At 43.7% G+C, this 17,029-nt stretch overlaps 1 protein-coding gene across 1 annotated transcript in view; it reads left to right on the top strand.

The window, feature by feature from the left end:
- Positions 1–17,029, top strand: part of LOC140187201 (protein HID1) — a 251,216-nt gene that overhangs the window by 192,237 nt on the left and 41,950 nt on the right. The window contains exon 17 of the mRNA XM_072242269.1: positions 7,322–7,405. Coding sequence (XP_072098370.1) covers positions 7,322–7,405 — 84 coding nt within the window. The remainder of the gene's footprint in view (positions 1–7,321; positions 7,406–17,029) is intronic.

The raw sequence follows: 17,029 nt of genomic DNA on the forward strand, positions 1-17,029 counted from the left end.
AACTCAATATATTTTGCTGATGACACATTTGTAGGCCGTATCTCGGGTAATGATGAGTTTGAGTACAGAGAGGAAATTAAGAACCTGGTGGCATGGTGCAAAGACAATAACCTATCCTTCAACATCAGCAAGACGAAGGAATTGGTTGTTGACTTCAGAAGGAGTAGCAGACCACAAAATCCAATTTACATCGGTGGAGCGCAAGTGGAGCAGGTCAAAAGCTTTAAGTTCCTCGCGGTCAATATCACAAATGACTTGACTTGGTCCAACCAAGCAGAGTTCACTGCCAAGAAGGCCCACCAACACCTTTACTTCTTGAGAAAACTAAAGAAATTCGGCCTGTCCCCTAAAAGCCTCACTAATTTTTCTAGATGCACCGTAGAAAGCATTCTTCTATGGTGCATCACAACCTGGTATGGAAGTTGTCCTGTCCAAGACCGGAAGAAGCTGCAGAAGATCATGAACACGGCACAGCGCATCACACAAACCAATCTTCCGTCTGTGGACTCACTTTACACCGCACGCTGTCGGAGCAGTGCTGCCAGGATAATCAAGGACACGACCCGCCCAGCCAACACACTTTTCACCCCTCTTCCCTCTGGGAGAAGGCTCAGGAGCTTGAAGACTCCTACGGCCAGATTTGGGAACAGCTTCTTTCCAACTGTCATAAACCTGCTGAACGGATCCTGACCCAGATCTGGGCCGTACCCTCCAAATATCCGGACCTGCCTCTGGGTTTTTTTTTGCACTACCTTACTTTCCATTTTTCTATTTTCTATTTATGGTTTATAATTTAAATTTTTAATATTTACAAATTTTTACTATTTTTATTATTTTTAAAATCTAATATTTGTAATCCAGGGAGCGGAAAGCGCAGAAACAAATATCGCTGTGATGATTGTACGTTCTAGTACCAATTGTTTGGTGACAATAATGTATAAACCAATGCGAGAGTGGCGGGAGTGAAATTGTGAGGTGCGTGCGCCTGACTTGTATTGGTGGGAAAGCGGTGCTTCTCATCCGAACAGTGAGACTGCGAAGCCTGACTTGTATTGGCGGGAAGGCAGTGCTCCTCTCATAACTGTGAATTTTGGACACATATAACGAGACATTGATAGAAATAGGTTCCTCGCATAACTGTGAATCCGTGTAGTCTGAAGATGCATATAACGAGGATAGGGTGTATACAATGTCCCCTAAGTCTGGATATCCCCACCATAGGGAACATCCTCTCCACATCTACCTTATCTTGTCCTTTCAACATTCACAGACAGGAGAAAACCTGCAGATGCCGTAAATCCAAGCTACACACAGAAAATTCTGAAGGCTTGGCAGCATTTAGGAAAAGAGTTCAGGCCAAAACCCTTCAGCAGGACTAGAGAAAAAAAGGTAAACATTCGTTAGGTTTTGATGAGAGTCCGCACATTCTTCTAAATTCCAGTGAGTACAGGCTCAACGCTGCCAAACCCCTTCATTCTGGGGATCGTCCTCTTGAACTTCCTCTGGACTCTCTGCAATGACACCACTTTCTCTCTGAGATGTAGGGCCCAAAACTCCAAGTGTGGCCGGACTAGTGCCTCATAAAGGCTCAGCATTATCTCCTTGCTTTTATATTCTATTCCTCTTGAAATAACTGCCAACACTGCATTTGCCTTCTTTATCACAGACTCAACCTAGAAGTAATCTGTCTGGGAGTCTTGCACAATGACTCCCAAGTCCCTTTGCACCTCTGATGTTTGAATTTTCTTCCCATTTAGATAATACCTGCACTATTGTTTGCCCATACTGGTCTTATTTGGACTAAGGTATCTTGCACTTGCTTGGCAGTTTACACCAGGTCACTGTAGGAAATGGAAGTTTTACTCCAATTTACTTTTGTCATTAACTTCACCGTTTTGAGAACATCTAGTTTCAAGCCATCCATGAAGGGGCCAACTTCTGTACTATTTTCCGAATATTGCTTAAACTATACAATAGCAGTCTTCATATTCAAAAACATCTTCTGAAGCCTTTTGTTTGCAATTGTTCACTTTCTTCCAATCAATCTGTGTTAGGGATTGTCTTTCTTAATTACATACTCACCATCTGGTAAATTCTGTTTGTCCTCTGCTATACCATCTTCAACTTGAGATATCAACTGATTTATGCGAAGACAGCATTATAGTTAAAATTTAAATGCCATCATAAGGATGTAATTTGCATTTGTTCTCAATTCGTTGAAGTTCAGCCCAAGTTTTGAAGCTTTTTTTCGGTTATGGAATTTCTTTAGACATATGATACAATTTGTTAATTTTTTCTGGTTTGCGTGGTTGATGTAAATCTCTGGCCTTTTTACATAATTTCCATTGTTGTTCTTGTGTGCTTTCACTCCCTTAGTTTTTATTGGGGCAAGTTGTGACATTGCTGCCAAACCAATCACCACATCACTGTTATTATCACCTCAGCCACCAGAGGTCTCTGTTGAGTCAGTGTTATCTCCATTTTGCAGTTCCTTGGCGTTCCCATAGTGTCGCTGTTTCTAGGGACGAGTCAATGTTGGCTGCATTTCGGTACAAATGTCATCACTGTTAACATAGCTCACTAGGTTGGCAGAACCACCCACCGAAGGTTGTTGCTGCGCAGTGCAAGTTGGTGTTAGACTGTCTTGCATTACACTGGGGTACTGTACTGATAGGGCAGGTCTGTCATGGTTTAATGCTGGAAGTGCAGAACAGGTGGAGATCGGTCTGTCACAATAGCACCGGGTACAGTGGTGGTAGAGTCATTTCTGTCACTATACCCAGGGCTGGGGTCGAAGTGCTTGGCAGAGATGGTGCTTGGTGCTCGGTGTCGGAGGGCTGGTCGGAGGTTCGAAGCTTTTGGACGGACTGAGAGTCGGACTGTGGTCGGGTGCTTCCAGGGTGCTGCATCGGCAAGTTTGCAGCGCTCGATGCTCGTGACAGGGAGAGTTTTCTTCCTTCTACCGTCTGCGTGAGATGATGGGACTTTTGAGAGACTTTGAGACTTTTTTTTTACCGTGCCCATGGTCAGTTCTTCTATCAAATTACGGTATTGCTTGGCACTGTTGTAACTATGTGTTATAATTATGTGGTTCTTGTCAGTTTTTCAGTCTTGGTCTGTCTTGTGTTTCTGTGATATCACACTGGAGGAACATTGTATCATTTCTTAATGCATGCATTACTAAATGACAATAAAAGAGGACTGCGTGTCCTCATAATCTAATCTAACACCTGGGTACAGTAATAGTGGGGACAGCTCTGTCATTTTGTAACACTAGGGTACAGTACTGATGGGTCTGGGGTTGTTGGTGTATTTTTTTAAATCATGAGAGCCACAGGTAGAATTTTCTTTTGCAGTATAGAAATGTCAAATACTAGAGGACCTGCATTTATAATGAAAAGGAGAAAGTTACTTAGCCTAATAGGTTAGATTTACCACAGTACATTTAAGTGTTTATTTTCCTTTTATATCATCTCAATGTGTACTTAAGAATGTATAAATAATTGTAGTTTTATACATATAAAAAATGGAAAAGGTTATATGTGTGAAAAAAGTACATGATATTTGTGAATTCCTTATCCAAATAAAAATTAAAATTAAATAAAAAAGGAGAAAGTTTACAAGGCAGGTTTTTAAACAGCGAATGATGCCTGTCTAAAATGTGCTACCTGGGGTGATGGTGGTGGCAGATACAATTGTGGCATAAAGGAAGTTGTTATTTACATATTGTTGGCTGAGGGTCCTGTTCCTGTACCGTGCTGTTCTGTGTTCACACTTCAATTCAGTCGGAATCAGGAACTCTGATTCAATTATTGTTATTGGAATCATAGAGTCATGGACCACTACAGTACAGAAGCAGGCCCTTTGGCCCATCTAGTCTATGTTGAAATGTTATTCTGCCTAGTCCCATCTACCGACATCTGGTCCATAGACCCCCATCCATAGACTTAACCAAGCCTATCTTAAATGATGCATCTACCACTTCTGTTTGACACTCACACCACCTTTTGAGTAAAGAAATTTGGGTTCCCCTTAAATATTTCACTTTTCACCCTTCACCTCTAATCCAACCTCAGTGGAAAAAGCCTGCTTTTATCCTCCCTGTCTATACCCCTCATAATTTTGTATGCCTCTATCAAATCTCCCCTCATTCTCCAATGCTTCAGGGAATAAAATCCATGCTATTCAACTTTCTCTGTCATTTAGGTCCTCAGAATCTGGCAAATCCTTAAAAAGTTTCTCTGTACTCTTTCAATATTATTTAAATCTTTCCTGCAGGTAAGTGACCCGAACAATACATAATGCTTCAAATTAGGCTTCACCAACCAATACAACTTCAACATAACATCCTAACTCTTGTACTCAAGGTCAGTATGCCAAAAGCTGTCTTCACGACCCTATCTATTTGTGACACTACTTTCAAGGAATTATGTATTTGTATTTCCAGATCCCTCTGTTCTACCACACTCCTTAGTGCCTGACTACTCACTGTTCAAGTCCTTCCCTGGTTTGTCCTCACAAAGTGCAGCACCTCAGACTTATCTGCATTAAATTCCATCTGCACTTTTTTCAGCCCATTTTTCCAACGGGACCAGATCCCGCTCCAGGCTTTGATAGCCTTCCTCGTTGTACACTATGCTGCCAATCTTGGTGTCATCTAGAAATTTGTTGATCCAGTTAACCACATTATCATTCAAATCACTAATGTAGATGACAAGTAATAACAGGTTCATTACTGACCTTTGGGGCACACCATTAGTCACAGGCCTCCAGTCAGAAAGGCAACCATCTACTACCACTCTGGTTTTTCCCGCGAAGTTAATGTGGAATGCAATTCACTACTTCATCTTGAATGCCAAGCAACTCCTGAACCAGCCTCACATGTGGAACTTTGTTAAAGGCCTTAGTAAAGTCCATGTAGACAACATCCACTGCCTTCGCTTCATCAACTTTCCTGGTAACCTATAAGATTACCAGGAAAACTCTAAAGTGTATTAGTTACACCTACCACACATAAAGTCATATTGACTATCCCTAATCTGGCCTTGTTATCAAATTGCATATATATCTTGTCCCTTAGAACGCCTTCTAATAATTTACCCACTACTGACACCAGCTTTTTCCAAGAGCCTTTCTTGAGCAACAAAACTACGTTAGCTATCCTTCAATTCTCTGGCACCTCACCCAGTTTAAGCAGGTGCTGGTGAGACACAGCAACGACTTACTGGCAACAAACAAAACTACTAACTATTCAATTAATCACACTTCTAATGGAAAACGATCACCGCAATCAATAGTCTGTAACTTGCCTTTTGGAGCTGAGCTTTTGAACTGCCTGTACGACTTGCTATTTTTCAAAGGTTTCAAAGGTACATTTAATGTCACAGAAATGTGTACAATATACATCCTGAAATTCTTTTTCTTCGCAACCATCCACGAAAACAGATTGCCCGAAAGAATGAATGACAATTAAATGCAAGAATCCCAAAGCCTCCCCAGCTCCCCCTCACACGCGTAAACAGCAGCAAAGCAACGATCCCCCTCCTCCACCAGCAAATAAAAGCATCGGCGCCCCCCCACCCACTGAGCACTCAAGCATGGAGCAAAGCATCAATAAAGACACAGACTTGCAGTACCCCAAAGACTACTCGTTCACCCAGTAATTCGACATACCACAGGCTCTCTCTCTCTCTCTCTCTCTCTCCATAATAAGGGAAAAAGAGATGTCTCCATTTCACAGCAAGAGGGGAGAACATAACCAACAACTCGCTGATTTATGTTTTTAAAAGTCCATTGTGTCGTTTTTTCCAAGCTCTGTGCCGAAAGAACTTGGGGCACACAGCCAGAGATCTTCTGTTTCCCACGACACACCCATTTCCTGCAGAGGCACCGACCTCGAGTCTGCCCACTTCCAGAGCCACAAAATCCCGAAACTCGGAAGGCGAGTTAATCCTCTAGGCAACGTCTTTGGTACATTGAATAACGGCCAGTCGTGAGACCCTGAGAGTGGGTCCCATTCCCACAAAGAACCAAAGTCAGTGTTTAACTCCAGGTCAGGGTCTTCAAAAGAACCCTGAAAGGGAAAAATAGAAAGATAGAAATAGAGCTGGTTCTGAAGATGCAAGCAAAAGAATCACTGTTAGGCGCCATTGTCTCCTCAGCTCCATCCCCACACTGCACTTTTGTAGTGTGAACTAAAGTCTGGAAGGTGCAGGATCATTGCAGTTTGGTGTGTATGGACAAATGGATGCAGCAGGGCCTAGACCTTAGAGCAGGGATCAAACTGATGTTTTCAATTTAAGCTGCCTCACTTCCTCCTGAAGACGAGATTGAGAAGTCTCAAACAGACTTGCAAAAGCTGGGGGCAGGCTGTGGACGTGTGTGTGGGGAGTACGTGGCATCGGGCTGAAGACCAAGATGGCAGTCTACAGAGCAGTCTTGACTTCTGTGCTGTACGGCTCTGAACAGGCACATCAAGATGCTTGATCAGTTCCACCTGCGATGCCTTTGCAAGATCATGGGCATCTTGTGGCAAGACAGAGTCCCCGCCACAGAAGTGCTATGAAGGGCTGAGAGCTCTGGCACAAAGACACGATCCTGAAGGCTCAACTTTGATGGGTTGGACATGTGGTCCGGATGGAAGACAACCACCTTCCAAAGATGATATTCTTTTATGAGCTGGCACACGGCACCAGAAAGCAGGGAGGCCCCACAAAGCGCTATTAAAAACTATGTGAAAGCATTCCTGAAGGCATGCAATATCCTTGTGACTGGATGGGAGGTCTTGGCCAAAGATCGCAATCCCTGGTGCTTGGTAGTCTACAAAGGCACCAGCACATTTGAAGAACGGAGGCTGAAGGACCTCAATCAAAAGTGCCAGGGCTGTAAGGAGAGACAACCCGACCCTCCAGTGACCATAACGTGCCCAACCTGCATGCGCAACTGTATCTACCAGTCCAGAGTTCGTTCTCATCAGAGGCGTCACTGACATCATCGTCATTCCCAGCGGACTTCCGAGAAGGAACAGAAGAAGCTGCCTGTACCTACTATGCACGTCTTTCTCCTTAACTAGGATCTGAATATCCCTTGAAAATCAAGGTTTTCAAAATGTGTTAGCCTTGCCATTTATTCTCACAGAAGCATACAGAGACTGTGTTCTCAATATTTCACTTTTGAGGGCCTCCTACTTACAAAATGCCCCTTTGCTGGAAAACAACCTATCTCAACCCACACCTGCCATATCCTTTCAGATGCCCTGCACTTTCGGTCTGTGTTAATTTGCTTCAACATTTGATAGCCTTCTTTTTCCACTCTTTTACAGGATACGATTCCACCAACCTCAGAGAGGAGGAGGAAGCCTTCGGGTCTCTCTGCGAGCCGTCACTGGTCACCGAGCCCAGACTGGGTAGGTAGATGGTGTTTATTCTTCTTAGGGGGCATGTCAGCATTACGTATGGATTTATTTATTAATAGGGATTGGACACCAGCTACTACAGGGGTTTGGCAGGGCTAGATCGTGGGTCAGATACTTGCCAGCCAGGGTCTGTATACAAACTTGGTGTGTGCATGTATGTGGAAACAAGCACAGGCAAACACACATACATCCAAGCTCATTTCCTTGCCTCCTCCCCTCAGTCCATCATTCCTATGCTGAGCCCCTTCCCCTAACTTCTGACTCCGTCCTCTCTTAGCCCCCACCAACTCACCTTTCCCTCTTCCTTTCCTGGTTCCCTTAGTGCTTATGCTTCTCATTGGCATTTCTTACCTGCCTGTTTTGCCCCCACCTCGTTCCTCCCCAGTACCCCATACCCCAGCTGTGCACACCTGAAAACTTGCAAACTGAATGAACAAGCTCTGACTGGGTGAACACATGGTGCCAATTGGTAGTTCTAACTCATTAATGTTGAATTGTCGGACCTGATTGACTGAGACATTTTTATGACATTACAAACTAACGTAATTAGGGAAAGCATTAGGATTAGGATGAGGAGTGAGGGTGTCATCTACTGTGCTAGCCTACTCTACTGTTCATGAAGATCACGCCTAATCTTCAACCTCTGCTCCATTTTCCTGAACTATCACTACATCACCCAATTCCCTTTGTGTCCAGAAGTCTTTCCATCTCTCTCTGAGCTTTCATGACTCCGCTGGGACAGATAATTTACCACTGTTCCAAGAAACCCACATCTTTATGGGACGGTGATCCCTGATTGTAGACACCCAGCTAGGGGAGATGTCTCTGCATCTGGCCTGTCAAGCCTACAATACTTATGTAAGTTTCAATGAGTTCTCCTCTCCTTCTCAATTAACTTTAGAGAATACAGGCCCAACCTGACTGTCCCAATGTAGCAAATTCATCGTCCCAGGAAGGGTGTGAACCATCATTGCACTCCCTCGATGATGAATACTTATTTTTCTCAGATATCTGATATCTGCTGGCTCCTGATTCTCCTTTCTTAATAAGAAGACTAAAACTATACACTGTAGTCCAGTTGAAACTTCACTGACCTCAATGTAGTAGTGAGAAAACAGCCCTGTCCTGCACTCAAGTTCTCTAGTAATATTTTGAATTTGTTTATTTTTGTCGTAGGATCTGTGGTACAGTGAAAAGCTTGTCTTGCATACTTTTCTTAGAACATAGAACATTACTGCACAATACAAGCCCTTCAATCCTTGTTGTGCCTACCTTTTAACCTGCTATAAGATTAATCTAACCCTTCCCTCCTACATAACCCTCCATTTTTCTATCATCCATGTGGCTAAGAATTTATTAAACATCTCTGACGTACCTGCCTCTACGACCGCCCCTGAGTGGTTCCATGCACCCGCCACTCTCTGTGTAAAGAACACTTATGCCTGACATTCCAGTCACCTCAAAATGATGCCCCTCAGTGTTCCGCCAGGGAAAAAGCCTCTGAGTTTCCATTCAGACCATGCCCCTTATCATCTTGTATGCCAGGGCATCCAGAATTTCGCCTACTTCCTCCAACTCCAGGTATGAGTTTCCTTTTCCATCCCTAATTGGTCTGGCCCTCACTCAAGCCATCCTCCTGTTCTTCACATATGTGTAGAATGCCTTGTAGTTTTCCTTAATCCTGCTTGCCAAGGCCTTCTCATGCTCCTTCTGGTTCTCCTAAGTCCACTCTTCAGCTCCTTCCTGGCTACTTTGTAACTCTCTACAGCCCTGTCTGATGCTTGCTTCGTAAATCTCGAGTACGCTTCATATAGATCAATTCATTGCACAGTTCATTTAGGTACTACAAGGTGAAGCAAAAATAATGCAGAATAAAATATAACAACTAAAAAGATAATGCAGTGCAGGTAGACAATAAGAAGCGAGATCAACCTATTAACGATCAAGGATATGGAAGCTAGGGCAGTGGTATGCTTCCCCTGCAGGGTGTGGGAGATCAGGGACATTTCTTAGAAAAATATTTGGGAGGAGGTGAAAGGATCTGACAGCCTGAAGTTGCAGTAGCTGTTGGTCCTGACGACACAAAGGAATGAGGTCCTGCAGAGTGAACTTAAGGAGCTAGGCAGAAAGTTAAAAAAGCAGGACCTCTAGGATCTCATCTTGAAATCAACTTCTGGGATAAATGTAACCTGTACAAGAAAACACAGGCTACATCAAAGTTGGTGGGTAACCAATATCTTTGCTGGGAGGCTTGCTCATGCTGCTCAAGAGGGTCTAAGTTTATTAGGTGGGTGGGGGACAGAGATGGGAAGCAAAGTAGCAATGTGGGAGGTAGGGAAAGAAATTTAGATTTGGAGATCCAGCATGGTAACAGGTTCTTCTGGTCCAACAAACAACGCTGCCCAAATACAACCATGTGACCTGGGTCATTTCTAAAGTAAGTACACGTTCGGCACAGCATTGTGGGCCGCAGGGCTTGTATTGTGCTGTAGGTTTTATATGTTTCTATGACCAACCAAGCTACTAACTTGCATTTTTTTGGAATGTGGGAGGAAACCTCAACACCTGGGTGAAATCATATGGTCACAGGGAGAACGTATAAACTCCTTACAGACAAAGGAGGGAATTGAGCCCAGGTCACTGGCACTGTAATAGCATTGTGCTTACTGCTGCACTATTGTGCCGCCCCTGTAGAGGATAAACCAAGTCCAGTAGGTAGAGTAGAGAGAGACACTTTAGGGAATATGGGAGGGTTGGCAGCCCAACTGTATGTACTTTAATGCAAGGTAAGTCAGATGAGCTTAGAGCATAGGTCAGCATTTGAAGGGTATTAAATGTTTGATCAGGAAAGGGAACATACAGCAGGTATCAGCAACTGCGACTGAGGAAATGTCATGAAAGGATATTTGGGGGACAAAAAGGGACAAAAAATATCTTTGACAAATAAGATTAAAGAGAATCCTGTGAAATTCAATATCAAGAGCAAGAGGGTATCCAGGGGAGGAATGGATCCTTGTAGGAATCAAAGGGTTAATCTGTATGTGGAGCAAGGTTGTTGCTCAGGCTAGTGTTGCTGACTGAAGTGTTGTGGGAGAAGGACATCATGTATGTGGAGCAAGGTTGTTGCTCAGGCTAGCATTACTGACTGAAGTGTTGTCGGAGAGGGACATCATGTATGTGGAACAAGGTTGTTGCTCAGGCTAGCGTTGCTGACTGGAGTGTTGTGGGAGAGGGACATCATGATTTTGTTGTGGCGGATTTACGGACAGAAGTCTTCATAATCCAGCAATTGCACTCTCTCTCTTTCTCTCGATGGTGGGGAGTGATTGCCTCGTCAGAATCTCGGAATAAAAAGCAACGCAGCAGACTGTGATATCGTAACAGCGACTGTTAGTCTCTCCTTTCACTGTGAAATGAAATGGGCGACATCTCTCTGTCCCTTGTTAGTGAGAGAGAGAGCCTGTGGCATGTCAAACAGTTTTTGTTGGCTGCAGATTATGGTCTCTTTTTGGGTTCTTTGCTTTTGCTTGGTGGGTAGTGGGCGCTCACACATTCTTGCTGAAACAGGTGGGGGAGGGGGAGGTTGATGCTTTGCTGCTGCTTGCGGGTGGGGGAGAGAGGGGACTTTAGGGTTCTAATGTTTTCTCTGTCCTTCATTCTTTTGGGGTTCTGTTTTTTGTGGATGCCTGTGAAGATTAAGTATTTCAGGTTGTATACTGTATACATTCTCTGGTAATAAACAGAACCATTTGAAGATGTGGGCAAAATCCTCAATGCATTCACTAAAGGGAAAGATGTGGAACATAGTGAGTTTAGGGAAGGGAATGTGAATAATCAGGAGCAGACCAGTTTTAAGAACAAAAAGTTGTTGGATGTCACTGGATAAATAAAGACTGATAGATTCACAGGGCCGAGGGCTGGATGAGGTCCATGCCAGGAGAATATTTAAAGTAGCTAAGGCTCTGACGAGATTTTACATCATTGTTAGCCACAGGTGAGGTGTCGGAAAACCAGATTATAGTTAATGCAGAAAACTTGGTTGGCATGGACAATTTGCTGAAAGGCCTGATTCCATTCTGTATAATTCTTTAATTCTAATGTTGTTCCTTGATTTAGAGAGCTGTGGGGACAAGTCAGGTAACTAAAACATTGAGCCATGCATTACTGGCAAGGAAGTTATAGGAGAACAACCTGAAGTATAGGACCTATGTACATTTGAAAGGATAAGGACTGATCAACGTTATTCAGAATCTTTTTCCAGTGATAGGCATATCAAAAATAGGGAGAGCTTGTTTTTACAGTGAGAGGAAGCAGTTTTAAAGGAGACTTGAAGGATAATTTTTTTTGAGAGTTGTTAATATCTGAAACACACTGCCAGATGAGGTGGTGGAATCAGATACAGTCACTATATTTTATTTAAGCAATTAAATAGGCAAGCCATAGAGACCTAGTACAGACAAATGGGATCAATGTTGATGGACCCAAAAGGTTTGGCATGGTCCTGGTGTATGGAAGGACTGATTTCTGTGCTGCTAGTCCCTTGCTAGCAATCGCTTGCTAGTCCTGCATGTTGGCCTTTGATGCCTTGAATATCAACATTTCCCTGCCTGCCTCCATTTAAAAACCATTCTGCTGTTCTGTTTCATGAATCAAAGTGAACGACTTCATCTTTCTTAAACACAAGGAATTCTGCAGATGCTGGAAATTCAAGCAACACACATTAAAGTTGCTGGTGAATGCAGCAGGCCAGGCAGCATCTTTAGGAAGAGGTGCAGTCGATGTTTTGGGCCGAGACCCTTCGTCAGGACTAACTGAACCTTCAGTTAGTCCTGACGAAGGGTTTCGGCCCAAAACGTCGACTGTACCTCTTCCTAGAGATGCTGCCTGGCCTGCTGCGTTTACCAGCAACTTTGATGTGTGTGACTTCATCTTTCTCTACATTTTGTCTGCCATGTTTTCACCCAGTCACTTAACTTGAAGTCCCTTTAAGTCTCTCCACATTCTCTTTCATCCTTGCAAGCGCACCTACTTTTATATCATCAGGGTATCACTGGGAACTCCTATCCTGCCATCATTTTTAAGTACTTTCTTGTGGTTTGCCTCCTCTCTGGTTCTGTGAACTCTAATGCAACCGATGAGCTCAGTGAGGGACCTGCAGACCCTGCCTTAAATGGGGCAGTAGTTGCCTGAGTAGGGACTGCAGAGTACCTGTGTGCATGATGCATGGGCAAGATTGTTAATGGCATCCTAAATGTTTCCTCTTCACTGCTGCGATCATGGTTCAGAAGTCCATGGGAATTTTCAAGGATGCTTTTAGCATGGTCTTGAACCTATTTTCGGAGTTTGATGTGGAGCATGTGAAAGATTTGATCTGTCCTTTGGAGCGGATTGGAGGATACCCAAGGTCACAGTGTGGGACATTGGTCTGGGAAATCCTACCTGCATGTTTGGAAGATATGCAAAGATACTGTTGGTACTGGCCTTGTGTGAGCTGAAATGCCTTCCATTGGTAGTTAAATTAGGAGAGGCGTGAGGGGCACAATGATCACTGCTCTCTGGCAGCTTGTGAGTTCCGTGCCAGATTTGAGGTGTTGGTCTTCTCTTTGTGTATGTGTTCTCTTCTGTACTCCAATGAATGTGTTGGTGACTTTGAGTTCGGTCTCAAAGCGTATGAAAATATATTAGTGGCGTACTGCAGGTTCACCGCCAAGGTTGTGGTTGTCTTGATCCTGGAGTGGATCCAATAATATCAGTAATTTTCCAGTAGCTCCACTGCATTGGGAAGCTTGTTGGAGGTGAGGTGTATTTCCAGCAGTAAGTACTAGGACAGTGACATGGCCTTGCATCATATTAGTGTGCAATGATTAGATTTCTTGTTGACCCTTTGGTTGAGACCATAGTTTGCAGGTGGTTCTGCAGGTAGCCGTTGCTGTATAGCCCCTCCTGATTGCTGGAGTCAAAGGTCCCAGGGAGGTTATTGTTCTGTACCTTCTCAGTGTTTATTATGAGTAGAAGTTAGGGATACAGCCCCCATCCGAACTCTCTCCTCTCCAATTCCATTGCTTCTGAAGCTGTTTGAAGCACTCCCCTTTCACCTAGAAACCAAATTTCTAGGAAGGTAGGAATTGGTCTACCTTGGTCTCTTACACCAGATACTGAGGTCGTGGCTGACCCTATATGTTGTGATCACTTTACTCCCAGTCTCCATTGTATCCATATATTGTTCAGATGTCATTCCTGGAATGCTCAGAGTTGTCACTATCACCCTCAAGGGAGAGAGAGTCCTGAAAATTTGCAGTTGTTTCACAACTAAATTACCCATTCCTGAGACTAGAAAAAAAACTACTGTGTCAATCCCGTCCATCCCTGACCCACCCCTATCAATCCCCAGGCCCAGCCCAGTCTGTCCCAGAGAAACTTCCATGCTTTAATAAAATTACCTCCTATTCTTCCAACTTAAATAAGCTCAAATTCAAAAACAGTTTAATCCTTCCTGCAATTTTCCATTTATGGAGCAGAGCTCATAAAATTATTTTATTTAACTTTATTACTTTTTGGTACCTTACAATAAAAAAAATTTCTTCCTAATTGTTTGCTTTATCTCCCTGTTAACTCTCTACAATTACTCCTGGCGTCTCTGCATACCAGTATTTACAAGTTACAGTATTTACGAGTTCAGTGTATACAAGTGCAGAGCCCAGGACTACTGAGGAAGCTAAGCAAGATATGATACGTTGCAGCATAATATACCTCTTTGTAATCATCCATTCAGTGTCTCACTGATCTTTTTGATTTTTTGTACGTGTCCATGATATTTAGTAATATATGTACATGATCTGTTTCACAGCCGTTAAGCAATTATTCTGTCCTGCTTTGGAAGCTTCACACTAACATCCGTTGGCTAGTTTTGCCTTTCCATGCAGTATAATGCTTCTCTGTGCTCCACTTAGCATGGGACTTACATTTGTTCATCAGCCAACTTAGATATTTGGCCTTCTGTCCTTTCTCTGCACCACATCAAAGTTCAAAGTTCTAAGTTAGTTTATTATCAAAGTACATATATGTCACAGAACACACACAAGATGCTGGTGGAATGCAGCAGGCCAGACAGCATCCATAGGAAGAAGCACAGTCGACGTTTCAGATCTAGTCCTGACAAAGGGTCTTGGCCTGAAATGTCAACTGTGCTTCTTCCTATGGATGCTGCCTGGCCTGCTGCGTTCCACCAGCATTTTGTGTGTGTTGCTTGAATTTCCAGCATCTGCAGATTTTCTGGTGTTTACATATATGTCACCATTTTTTGCGGGCATGCACAGTAAATACAATAAACACAATAGAACCAAGAAAGACAGCATGCAACAGGGCAGATAAACAGCTAATGTGTAAAAGACAACAAAGAGTGAAAATAAAAAATGAAAGATAAAAGATAAGTAATAATAATAGATAAATAAACAATAAGTAACAAGAACATGAAATGAAGAGTCCTTGAAAGTGAGTGCATTGGTTGTGGGAACAGTTCGGTAATGGGGTGAGTGAAGTGGACTGAAGTTATCTCCTTTGCTTCAAAAGCCATGGTGCTGCTGAACCTGGTGTTGTGGGTCCTGAGTCCTGTACCACCCTCTTGATGGCAGCAGTACGACCTGGATGGTGGAGGTCCTTGATGATGGATGCTGCTTAGAAATAATTGTGATCCAGCACCGATCCTTGTGAGAAGCCACCGGTTACATCATGCCTATGACCTCTGTCTGTTGCTCCTCAAGCAATTTCTCAACTGGGAGACGTTTCTCCCCTCAAATCCCATGAGTTTTAAGAACAAAACAAGTGAGAGCAGGGGGATGGCTTGAGCCTGCTTCACAGTTCAACAGATCTTCAACCTGAAAATCGTTTTCCGGTCCTGACCCAGCTTTTCTTCTGCAGGGAAACACTGTAATCTCTGCTAATTATTTCTTGTAACTGATATTATGAAATACCTTTTGAACATTTACATTAATAGCATAGCCTGGCATTCTCCTTCCTCCCATCATAAAGTCAGAAATTTTCCATTCACAGCTCCTCAGAGAATGAAGCAGGCTGACACCTGGATGATACCCAGACATGGAGTTGTAAAAGGCAAATAAAAACATGCCACAAAAGTGCCAGGCGATAGTCATCTCCAGCAAGAGAGAGTTTAGTCACCTTCCCAATGTTAGACCCTGCTATCTAAACTCCTGGGATCTGGGCCGGCGCATGGCTGTAGGAGCAGATTAGAAGTCCCCCCCCCCCCCCCCCCCGCCTCCCCACAGCGAGTGACCACTTCCTGATGTCCCAAAACTTTTCCACCATCCAGAAGAGACAGGTCATGGATGTTACAGAATACTTTTCACTTGCCTGGAGGAACCCAGCTCCCACAATAGAAGAAGTTCAGTACAATCCAGGACAAAGGGTGTCATGCTAGCATGTGGTTAGAGCTCGAGTTGTTCTGGTGTTATTCTGTACAGAGACTCCTTTTGTCCTCCCCATGGAATACGAGGGTTTTCTCTCGAGTCCCCCCAGACATACTGGGTAGGTCAATTGATCATTATCAGTTGGTCCTGTGAATAGGTTAGGGTTAATTGGGTTTGGCAGAGGTTGTTGAGGCAGTGTGGATCGAAGGGCTGGAAGTGCTGTACCACTAAATACATAAATAGAGAAAGAAAGAAACAGCAGCTGGTTGGTATCATATCTACTCCACAAGACTAGCTGACTATCCCTAATCAGTCCTTGCCTTTCCAAATGTTATGAAGAGTGGGAAATTATGGTTCATGAATTTAATAAGAGTTTTTTTGAAAATGTGACCAAGAGGATTGATGAGACAGGGCTGCAGATGATGTTTACGTGGACTGTAGCAAGACCTTTGACAGGGTCTTGCGTGATAGTCTGTCTGGAAGGTGTCATCATGTAGGATCCAGGGTGAACTAGCCAATTAGATACAAAATTGGCTGGTGGAAGGAGTCAGAAATGCTAGTGGAGGGTAATTTTTCAGATCGGATGTCTGTGACCAGAGTTGTGCTGCAGGGATCAGTGTAGGATCCCCTGTGGTTTGTCATATGAATTAATGGTACAGAAGAGAGTGTAATTGGCGTGATTAGTAAGTTTGAGAAATTGGCAGTTTAGTGGACAGTGAAGAAGGTTGCCTGAGATTACCATAGGACTTAGAAACATAGAAACATAGAAAACCTGCAGCTCAACACAGGCCCTTCGGCCCACAAAGCTGTGCCGAACATGTCCTTACCTTAGAACTACCTAGGCTTACCCGTAGCCCTCTATTTTTCTAAACTCCATGTACTTATCCAGGAGTCTCTTAAAAGATTGTATCGTTTCTGCCTCCCACACCACCGCTGGCAGCCCATTCCACGCACTCACCACTCTCTGTGCAAAAAAAACTTACCCCTGGCATCGCCTCTGCCTACTTCCAAGCACCTTAAATCTATGCCCTCTCGTGCTAGCCATTTTAGCCCTGGGAAAAAGCCTCTGACTATCCACACGATCAGTGGCTCTCATTATCTTGTATACCTCTGTCAGGTCACCTCTCATCCTCTGTCGCTCCAAGGAGAAAAGGCCGAGTTCACTAAACCTATTCTCATAAGGCATGCTCCC

The sequence above is a fragment of the Mobula birostris genome, chromosome 24, assembly GCF_030028105.1.
Source record: "Mobula birostris isolate sMobBir1 chromosome 24, sMobBir1.hap1, whole genome shotgun sequence".
In the NCBI taxonomy this organism is placed as follows: Eukaryota; Metazoa; Chordata; class Chondrichthyes; order Myliobatiformes; family Myliobatidae; genus Mobula; species Mobula birostris.